The sequence below is a fragment of the Rutilus rutilus genome, assembly GCF_951802725.1.
Source record: "Rutilus rutilus genome assembly, chromosome: 3".
Lineage (NCBI taxonomy): Eukaryota > Metazoa > Chordata > Actinopteri > Cypriniformes > Leuciscidae > Rutilus > Rutilus rutilus.
The window spans coordinates 28,021,275-28,032,798 of record NC_140211.1 but is presented as its reverse complement, the minus strand read 5'-3'; the positions used below and the strand labels follow the sequence as shown (position 1 = coordinate 28,032,798).

Genomic DNA, 11,524 nt, shown 5'->3' with positions numbered 1-11,524 from the left:
CAGTTTAAACAGTTCAAACATGCATTTTAGCCTGGGTCTAGCTTAAGCCTTAAAACCGGGGGTAAAACTTTTTTTGAAACTGTTTTAAAGAAGGAATGCAAATCACTTTAGCTGGGCTCCTGCATGGGGAAATCTGACATTAATCTTTTTAATCTAATTCATCTAATTTAATCTAACTTTTATATTTTATGATACCGCTGTGTACTTGTTGCGTGTGCGTGTGTGTGTATACATTTTTTTCAAATTTTTATCTTTCTCCCTTTAACTTAAAACATTCAAGTTAACATGGACAAATTATTCAGTGTCATTAAGATAACTCAGTTGAAATCAATAAAAAAAAAAATCTAGAATTTCAGAAGATGAAGCATGAAATGAAATGCACAGCTAAGTATTTCAAGTTACATTCTAGCGAGCTGATGTGCCCACTGAATCATGCTGTCCAAGTTTTCTAATAAATAAAGGCAGATTTTCATTTTCAGATCCTTCCACAAACAAGCAACACTATTGCAATTGATTTAACACCTTTAGACTTGTATAGAGTTAAAAATACTATATGTTTTGAGTTCTAAAACTATTCTAAAACATCCACATTTTCTATACCTAATTATCAAATGTAGGGTCACAGGGCAGTGCTGAAGCTCAGGCTGACTGCAGTGAAACACACCTACATACCATTCATATGTTTTGGGGTGAGTACTCTTTTTTTAAATAGTACTTAAATAGTAAAAGAAGACGCTTATGCTCACACAGGCTGCATTTATTTGATCAACGCAGTCCTTAAGTGTCAACTAGTCTCTCCCCTGTGAAGGCCTCCTTCCCTTCCCTTTACCTCTGTACAGATAAAACGTTGTCAAAATAGTTCCGGTTCACATGGCTACTCGGAAGCGATAAATAATTCTGTATTATACATTTTTAAGGCCAGACAAGTAATTTGTTTAGGTCAATTTGTAAAGAAATACTACACGCCTGCGCACATATTCAAACGCGCATACCTTGACTAAACACGTAATACGCATGTGCACGCCAGCGTTTTCACAGGTTTGCGTTTTTAAAGCTTGAGCAGAGATAAAATAATAATAATAATAATAATTTTATATATATATATATATATATATATATATATATATATATATATATATATATATATATATATATATATATATCTTCTTCAAGGCTTTCACCTTGGAACTTATTTCAAGGTTTGCGTTCTCGAGCCGCCTGGCACTGTTGTTGTGCGAATGAGCGGGCCGGAGCGCGTTTGAGTTTTCTGTTAGAACAGTGTTGTGTTAGCAGCCCCTAAATTAATAACTAATGATCTTTTCAACGGAAGTGAATCGATCAAAACTAACTTTAGCTGGACGATAACTTTATTCTAGAGCTGCTGTAAAGCCAAAACAATCTCTGTTACTTTCATTTCCTATTATCACTGTAAAGCTGCTTTGAAACAGTCCATATTGTTAAAAGCGCTAAATGAATGAAGGTGACTTGACTTGATCAAAAAAAAAAAAAAAAACAGAAGAAAAAAAAACAGTAAGATTGAAATATTCTTACAATTTAAAATAACTGTTCTCTATTGTAATATTACTTTAATGTGATTTACTCCTGTGATGGCAAAGCTGAATTTTCAGCATTATTACTCTCCAGGCTATTCAGTGTCACATTTTTTTTTTTTTTTTTTTTAAATCATTCCAATATCCAGTAAAAAATATATACATAATTTTTTCAATACTCTTTAGAAATAGAATGTTTACAAGAACAAAATTTATTGGCAATAGAAATCTTCTGTAACATACAGTGTCTTTACTGTCATTTTTGATCAATTTAATGCATCCTTGCTGAATAAAAGTATAAATTCCTTTAAAAAAAATGTTTACTGAACCAAACATTTTGACTGCTCATAGTAGGATTTTATCACCTCTAGGGACCCAGACAAGGTCTTCATCAGGTCAAACAACAGGCTTGGCGAAGACCCTTTCTGGGTCAAAATCCTTATGCAAGCAGGAACTGTTTCTGAGCCTAAATCAAGATACAAGTTAGGATTTCCTCACCTCAATCTCTCAGATGACTTATTGTCCAAGAGACACACTGGATTACTGGACTAAATTTAAAGAGTAGGCTAAACATTGTCAGCTGTCTGGAAAGAAAAAAATCACAAACACATTTCCAACTTTGATTCTGAATATATAATAAACTGATTATAGTAGCCTACACTGAAACAGTAAAGTTCAAATTATGATAATTATAGATAAATGTTTGTTTTTTTATGAGCCTATAGAGAATTTCCATCACTCATGAAGTGAACTCTGACTAGCCTACTCAAGGCAAGCATTTTGCCAATATTTGTCTTCCAATGCCGGTTAAATGCAATTTTAAACAACATATTTTAAATTCATTCGTGTGTGTTGTCTGAATTGGTGAACCTGGAGTGATGTAAAGGCTCGGCGTAGTTGAGTAATAAAAGTGTGCGGTAACCTTCAGTTGGCCAAGAAAAGACGCCGTCCTTTATTACGTGCAAAATGTGTCGACCTTTCTCTCAACCAAACTACAGAATTGCGTCAGTTTTGACTAGAGCGAGGATTGGTCGTGTAAGACAACCGTGTAAAAACAGAAGCTGCGATTGGTTGAATGAGACTTGCTCTTTCTGCGTGTCTCTCAGCGTGGACATCAGCAGTGAAGATGAAGATGGCGAACTGGTGTGTGCGCGCGATCAGACAGAGCTCTTCTATCATAGCGTCTCCTTCACTTGTAAGGTAGGCTTTCAGGGCAGTGTTATTGTGCGTAAGTTGGTGTCCAAGCTTGGGTAAACATTTTGGTTTTGTTAAAATTAATAATCTTTCCGTTGCGTAAGCTGTTTAGAAATGAATGATTCTTTCTGATGTCCTAAGGACCCTCACTTACGGCTTCAGATGACAGTAGCCTATCGTTAGACAGCTTTGTTGTCCTGTCGGAAACATTATAACTGTGCATACTAGTTACGTGTGCTCATCGATGCTTCTTACTGAAATGTGCTTACTGTTCTTTACCATATCATGATATGTATCGTTACAGCCAGAAAATGTGTTTCATTGAGTTCAGGATGTTTGTTTCGATCTCCTTAAGCCTTTAAAAATAGTGTCCGTACGTTGGCATGGCATTGACAGACTCATTTTCAGACACGTGCTAGTTCTGAAGACTTACTGAAGTTTAGGCTAATCGTACTGCCGCTGTTTCACCTCTTGATTGGTTTTAGACTATCTCTTAACTAGTTGCAGACTGGACTCTTAACTATTTTGTTATGTCAAGTTATCTAGAATCCCATGTCATTGAAAGGTTATGTCCTACAAATGATTTATCAACTGAAAGATGATAAACCTATTTTATTTATTTTATAAGTAAAACATTCACCACCCATTCAATGTTCACTGCTACCCATAAAGAATCAGTTATCTTAAATTAACTTGTCTTTTTTAAGGCTGCTTTGCTTTCCATACAGTGTTCATTCATGACAGTAACTCTGGTGACATGTACAGGACTCCTCCAATCATTTAGTCCGCTTAAACTCTGATCCTGGAAGCTCACATTCATCTGCATCCATTTTTGAATGCAACGCCCACATCTCACATCCAATCAACAGCAGATGCATAGAAGCAAGTCCCACACCCACCAGACATTGGTTTTTCTTTTACATCAAAATATGGAAGAAAAGATCTGTCACTGCTTTCACTTCATTGTGACTTTCAGTTCCAAAAAGGATAAAATACCCCAAAATCCCATTGATTTTCAATAGCCACTGAGATCAATGCTAAAGAACGACATTCTGCTGGTAAAATTGTTTTTGGGTGAACTCTTCTATTAAGAATAAGGCATAATATCTCTTATCCAAGACAGGTTGCGTAATCTCAATGTTTATTTTGCCTATAGTGCAAAGGCTGTATTGGTGAATATTCCCATCTTTTAACATTTCAGGGCGACCCCACGCCTCCTTTGCACAGCAGCCCAACAGAAAAGCTCAGGAACTGGAACCGAAGAAGAGAATGGGGCTCAGAAACCAGAGCCCGGTGCAGCTGAGAAAGCCTTCACAGAAGAAAAGATGCAACTGGAAGAACAGCTGAAAGATGTTACGGTAATGCTTCATTTTCAGAAGGATGCAATCTTCTCTAATAATTGGATATAAAAAATGTGGATGTTTAAAGGGTTAGTTCACCCAAAAATGAGAATTCTGTCATTAATTACTCGCCCTCATGTAATTCCAAACCCATAAGACTAGAATACTTTTTGTGTGCAAAAAACCCCACAAAAATAACGACTATTCAACCATTTCTTCTCTTCCGTGTCAGTCTCTGATGCTGTTCACATTGTAAACACAGTGCAGCGCTTCTGGGTTCTACACCAGAACACTGGCTCAGTATTGGCTAGCTCCTGCGGCAGCAGCACACGAATGTGTCGTAGTGCTCATGTGACCAGCGTCGGCCAATAATGAGCCTGCGTTCTGCCGTAGAACCCGGAAGTGCTGCGCTGTGTTTACTACGCGTAGGAGACTGACACAGACGAGAAGAAATTGTTGAATAAAGTCTTTGTTTTTTTTGCGCACACAAAGTATTCTCGTCACTTCATAACATTAAGGTTGAACCCCTGTAGTCACATGGACTATTTTAACGATGTCTTTACAACCTTGCTGGGCTGCAATGACGTTGCTGCCTATGGCTGGTTCAGAAACACCTCGGATTTCATAAAAAATATCTTTGTTTTTTTGTTTTCCGAAGATGAACAAAGGTCTTAAGGGTTTGGAACGACATAAGGGTGAGTAATTAATGACAGAAATTTCATTTTTGGGTGAACTAACCCTTTAATAACTAGGGGTGTAACGGTATAAAGAAGTCACAATTCACTATGTAACTCGGTTTTGGGGTCACAGTTCGATACAACTTTCGGTAAAACAGGAAAAAGCAATAAATATACAATGCTAGGTTTCTTTTCATTTATTTTGAACAGACAGTAACTCAAATTACAGTTTGTTTGTCCCTTATTTGTTACAGTACAGCCTCCTTTAGTGTATTAAGCACTAAGCAGTGAACAGAATGCACTTTTGCATAGGTCATATTTTTTTGTAGGTCTAATAAAAAACATAAGGTATTTGGTCACAATCAGCTACAAAACTGAAAAGTATCTCTTGTTTTATAAAAGTACAAAATAAATAGAATAATGAGAAATAAAACGTAGTTTTCTTTGCACGTGGGAGTTCATTAACATGCGGTGACAAAGGCGGATGCACAATATTACGCTTTTCCAAGGAGAAATCATAGAAAGATGAGCGAGAAGGAGAAAAAGCGCCGTCTGAGTCATCTGAGTCTACTTCACCTTTCCACAAGGAAACAGGGAGTGAAGCAGCACCTGAGGCTTCCCATTTCCAGGACACAAATATTTCATCACTGGACTGAAGTAATGAGACTTCCAAAGAAAAAATTGTCTCATTATAACAGCGGAAACAGTTATGTACAGATTGGAGTGTGGATCACCTGTGACTGACTGTACTCGTCGTCTTACAGTATGTTGACGTGAGCCGTCATTATTGCCTCAATATTTCTCTTGTGGACCATACATTAAAGGTAGGGTAGGTAATCCTGTTCAGAAACACTTTTTTTTATACTGGGTGAAATGGTCCTTCCATCCTGAGAGTAGTCAATACATTATGTGTTCAGAAAAAGGAATGGAAAAAATCAGACCTCTGTCTCTGCTGCAGGACAGTAAAAACTCTGACCAATCACTGCCATTCGGTGCGAATGTAAAGAACCAATCAGATGCCTTCATGTCTCGTGCCCGAGCCCCACTGCGCGCGCTGCCCTGCGTGCACTCATCACATGTCACCGTTCCCGGAAATATTCAGCTCAAAGCACCTGCATGCAGTCAGTGAAGGCAAACAAGGCAAAAACTACTTCCTCGGACCCTGCCCGCACTCTTGAACGCCCTCCTCTGCTTCGCCCTCAACCCCGGACCTGTCCTCGAACCGACGATGCGGTACTTGTCTCCGGACTCGGAGTGTACGTTAGTCTTCATTAGAGTCAACAATGTTTTCATCATGGAAACTCTTACATGCAAAACACCGTATATGTTATGAATCTTACACGAAACCCTTCATCACAGTGTAACTGATGGTAATGGAAAAACGTGTATCAATGCAACCTGTTTTTAGTTTTGCCTTATAAATATAGCTCGTTACCGAATGAAACTTTACCATTATCGATATGCTAGCTTGATAGTGAGTACTAAAAGAAATCTTATTTGTTTATATTCATAGTGATAAAGTTAGGTATTTTATTACATGTGATTCTGACATGATGTCACTGTATGTACTGCGCTCCGTCCTCTCCACTCGTCTCAGGTAATAAATGCGTCTTCCAGCTGAGCCTGAGCGTTTGGCGTCGCGCGTTCATGTGTTTTGGGGGCGTGGCTTTGGAAGGAGCTCAGAAGGGAGGGGGTGGAGTGAATGGAAATAATGAGCTGTGTTTATTGCAGATTAAAAGGTCTACAGTCACTCGATTTTTATATTTTCTTTTTCAGAGTACTTACATTTTAATTATGTATTGGTATATAAAGACAGTTTAAACAAATTTGGAATGTTTTTTTTTTTAGAAAAAGGATTACCTACCCTACCTTTAATGATAGTGGAAAAAATGAGACGAAAAAATATTTCCTGTTAAAGAAGTTTTGCTTTGTTTTAAAGTCGGTGTTTGAAGCTGCTTTTGATTTTCATCGATGACTACTGACTATTGACCATCGATTATTATTGTGCTGTGTTATTGTAGACCGTTATTGTATAATATTATATATATAGACCCTTTCCATAAAATTCGAATATCATGGAAAAGTTTATTTATTTCCATAATTCCATTCAAAACGTTAAACTTCCATAGATTATAGATTCAGGGCCCACAACTTAAACGATTTCAAGTATTTAGTTGTTTATTTGTACATAATTTGGGCTTCCAGCTCATAAAACCCACGAAAACAGGATTTCAAAAAATTAGAATATTACATGAAATCACACAGTAATTACACAGTGATACCATGGTCATTGAACCAGGTTTTGGTTCTTTTGGCAGTGTGGGCAGGTGCAAATCCTGCTGGAAAATGAAGGAAGCATGAAGTGCTCTGAAAATGTCCTGGTAGACGGCTGCGTTGACTCTGGATTTAATAAAGCACAGTGGACCAAAGTCCTCTTTTCTGATGAGAGCAAATTTTGCATCTCATTTGGAAACCAAGGTCCCAGAGTCTGGAGGAAGAATGGAAAGGCACACAATCCAAGATGCTTGAAGTCCAGTGTGAAGTTTCCACAGTCTGTTGGTTTGGGAAGCCATGTCATCGGCTGGTGTTGGTCCACTGTGCTGTCCACTCAACGCAGCCGTCTACCAGGACATTTTCAGAGCACTTCATGCTTCCTTCAGCAGACAAGCTTTATGGAGATGCTGACTTCATTTTCCAGCAGGATTTGCACCTGCCCACACTGCCAAAAGAACCAAAACCTGGTTCTAGGGATGGGACTTTTTCTCGACAAAACGACCGACATTCGACACATGCTCCACTCGACAAAAAAAATAGAGTGTCGACATGTCGAGGGGGCGGGGCTTGTGGGATTTCCAAATTGCATTTTTATTTTATTTTTTGGCTTTTAATTTATTACATTTCCTCGGTTACTTTAACCTCGGTTCCCTGAGAGATAAGGGAATGAGTATTGCGTTGCAAACGCTATGAGAAAACTCCTTTTCTCGAGAAAAGAACGACCATGGTGTGTAAACAGAAGCAGCAGCGGAAATATGCACGATCCGCGAGTGCTGAAGACGTTCTGCACGGCTTTGATGGGTGCGCAGGAGGACACAAATGGGCGGCGACAGCTTCTTACAGTGGCGGGAGCTTTTTCCTCAGCGCCGTCAACAGAAAGAGCGTTAACTGTAGGTACGTACACACCGCCGCCGACTTGAGCTGCAAAGAAGCTCTGGCCGCCCTGTCAAGGACGCTTGTCAAAAAGTACGGGGAAGCTTGACCGCTCTGAATGGTGAGTGCGCGCTGCGCGCGGCCGGGACTCGCTCTCTCTCTCTGCTCGTGCGTGCGCGCTTAAAATTTCATATTTTGTTATGAACATTCACCCGCCAGTGTGGTGGATAGCCTTTTGAGATTTACTCGCCAAACAGAAAATCTACCCGCATTTGGCGCTTGGCGGGTGTTAATTTCGGACCCTGATGTAGAATATTTTCCACCCTCCGCATTGCTGCTGCTCTTTAAAAAAAAAAGGAAAAAAAAAGGCCGACAATCCGACAAAAAGTCGACACATGGGCCTCGACAGTCGATTTCCCAAATCCCGTGTCGTTCCCATCCCTACCTGGTTCAATGACCATGGTATCACTGTGTAATTACTGTGTGATTTCATGTAATATTAAAATTTTTTGAAATCCTGTTTTCGTGGGTTTTATGAGCTGGAAGCCTAAATTATGTACAAATAAACAACTAAATACTTGAAATCGTTTAAGTTGTGGGCCCTGAATCTATAATCTATGGAAGTGTAACGTTTTGAATGGAATTATGGAAATACATTTTTGGAAAGGGTCTATATATATATATATATAATTTTAGTAATAATAATATTATTATTAATAATAATTTGAAATTGTGTTGTTATTAGCGTCATTAAAATGTTTTGTTAATGTCATGTGCTATGGAAACAAAACAAAATTCTGACGAACAGATGCCGTTTTTTGCCTAGGCTCAAATGAATGATGCTTCTCTTTTATAACCAGCACTCTTGACAATTTGTGAATAATAACCTTGCAATAAAATTTTGTTGTGGGATGTAGTTTTGTAGTCTGTTTTATATTATAATAATTTGATAATAATTCTAGCCTGAGATAATAAAAATAATAATAACGATAATTGAATACGTCAATGTGAAAACAAGCCAATTATCATCTTGATATCTCTAAAGGCATCACCCATCTGCAATATCACTGACTATCATGATACACGATATCATCGTCTACTGGCACAACCCTAGTATAAAAATTCACTTTAACAGAGATTGAAATGTATCAACAGTAAATGTTTTTCTTGCGGTTCACAAAATCATGTTATTTCCTCCTGCACAGCCTGACAGTTCAAGGACACCCCAAGGACTATCCACTTGTTCTATATCAGTTTATAAAACCAGTTTTGTAGGAACTGGAGCTGGTCATGTTTCAGATTAGTGATATTCAGAGGATTTACTTGCCTGTAAATCAGCTGTAAAGTGTCCCAGACTTAAGCCGGGTGCACACTGTGCGATTTTGGCCACGATTTGACCACATTTTGCAAATCCAAAAAGATTCTCCTGATCCTTGGCTACATTCTGAAGCATTTGATCATTAGTTTGACATGTTCACCGACAGCTGATTAATGACCGTTTCGATCAAATTTGACCTCTGACGAAATTCTGGCCGTGTCAGAAGATTTGACTCGCAGTCCTGCAGTGTGACTTCTGTCCTTTTTTCAAGAAAAGCCATGACCAAAATTAACGTTAGTGATTTCTTTGTTGCCACCATTTCAATCCTGCGTGTAATGCAGCTCACTGTCACCGAACGCGTCATTGATTGATGTAAAACTCCGGAAAAGTTTTCTTGCGTGCGTCCGTTTTTAACGCGTCTTGACTCTTACAGTCTGACATTAATGACAACTGAGATCTTACAGTGTGACATGGCTTACAGCGAGGATCATGTTCGTACAGTCTGACGAGGATCAATCGTAAAAGACAATAATAAATCGCACAGTGTGCACCCGGCTTAACTCAGAATGTGTCTTTGAGTGTCAGCCTCAGCTTTGACCTTTCTTTACTTTGAAGCATTCAGATTAATCAATACCGTGAATCCAGCACGTTGTAAACAGTATTATTTCTGTGCAACATAAATCTTCTCAGAGTCAAAAGTGTTTTTGAGGGGAGCAGTTTAAATATTGTGTGAAATTTGATTAGATAACTCAGCATGCTGTTTGTAGTTTGTCTGATCATTTTAAATCGCCTTTTGCTGCAGGATAAATACAAGCGGGCACTAGCAGACACTGAGAACCTTAGGCAAAGAAGTCAAAAGATGATTGATGACGCTAAGCTATATGGTAAGCTATTATATTAGTTTATAAGCTGTTTTATAAGCCGACATTTCTGCATCTAGTTAATTTTGTTTAATGTTTTCACTCGTTTGTTTGGGGTTTTTTCTCAGGAATTCAGGGCTTCTGTAAAGATCTCTTGGAGGTGGCTGACATCTTGGAGAAGGCAACAGAAAGTGTACCGAAAACAGAAGTGTCTGCTGCAAATCCTCACTTGAAAAATCTCTACGATGGCCTTGTAATGACTGAGGTGCAGATCCAAAAGGTCTTCAAAAAACACGGCCTTGTTAAGCTTAATCCTGATAGTCAGAAATTTGATCCTTATGAACACGAGGCCGTCTTTCATGCGCCTGTGGAGGGCAAGGAGCCGGGTACCGTAGCCGTAGTTACTAAAGTAGGCTATAAGCTGCATGGCCGCACCCTCCGGCCAGCTCTGGTGGGTGTAGTCAAGGCCCCCTAACTACTCGTACACTCTACGGTGGGTCATTGCCTGGTCTTAGGTTCCACAGCTTTTTTGTTAAAGGTGCCTCTGAGAGGCGAAGTCCAATATGTTGACAACTGAAGGACAATGCCAGACTAATCTTTATGTATTAATAATGAACAACATAAATATTATAAGAGTATATTATAAGAGTTGAGTGCGTATGCAGTAGAAGATTTACTGAATATTGGATTGGATGCAACATTATTCCTTTGAGAATCACCACCACCATTCCATCTTTTAAAGAAACACTGCAGCACATTATACTGATGGACATCTTTTCTCAATATATATGTATTTGCTCTTATATTAAATACTTTACTGAAAAAATGTTACCAATTTGGCCCCTACATGTATGATGTGTTGACAGCAGATTCCACTTGTTTTGTTTGTTTTTTGTTCAAAAATAAAATAATGTATAATTTTATAATAATTTAACTAACAGCAGTTGTACTTCCTACTATTTCACTACTATTTTCATAGTGTGCAGACCTGATATCACATCAGTCAACAGAAATTATAATAAGAACTGATGAGTTTCTGTGAAGTTTTGGGGAGAGGAAGGGGCGAGCACTCAGAGAGAGATGTGTCCTACAAAGTCATTAGAAATGGTGGTGGTTATATGGTTAGAATAATGAAACGCGAACATAAAAATATGAGATTGTCAGATTTAAAGGTTTACATCTGGATTCAACTTCTCCATCCATGTGAACAAGCTGATAATTGTCAAATAAATCGCATACCGTTTTCAAAAGTAGATCTCTGTCATTATTACATCTTCCATAAGTTTGTAGTTCATTTTTGTTGAAATTTTCAGGACAAGAGTTCAACTAAGGATACAATGGTAAATTGAATACTTAATTTTGGTTATTACTGTTATTTGAATAAAAGAATATAGTGATATATGTGAGCATATTCTTTTAAATGGCATTTCATACTAAT

The 11,524-nt window shown here is 38.3% G+C and overlaps 1 protein-coding gene across 1 annotated transcript; it reads left to right on the top strand.

Moving 5' to 3' along the window:
- The first annotated feature begins 2,655 nt into the window (after positions 1-2,655).
- grpel1 (GrpE-like 1, mitochondrial) lies at positions 2,656-11,332 on the top strand. The gene is made up of 4 exons (XM_084404425.1): positions 2,656-2,750; positions 3,946-4,102; positions 10,029-10,110; positions 10,215-11,332. Exons 1-4 carry the CDS (start codon positions 2,677-2,679, stop codon positions 10,559-10,561), a joined length of 660 nt encoding a protein of 219 aa, XP_084260551.1. The 5' UTR covers positions 2,656-2,676; the 3' UTR covers positions 10,562-11,332.
- Positions 11,333-11,524: the final 192 nt, after the last annotated feature.

Excerpts from the sequence above, each read along its gene's own strand:
- grpel1 (XM_084404425.1), top strand. The coding sequence starts at position 2,677 with ATGAAGATGGCGAACTGGTGTGTGCGCGCGATCAGACAGAGCTCTTCT. Across the intron at positions 2,751-3,945 it reads GCGTCTCCTTCACTTGTAAG|GGCGACCCCACGCCTCCTTT; the intron begins GTAGGCTTTCAG and ends TTAACATTTCAG. Across the intron at positions 4,103-10,028 it reads AACAGCTGAAAGATGTTACG|GATAAATACAAGCGGGCACT; the intron begins GTAATGCTTCAT and ends CTTTTGCTGCAG.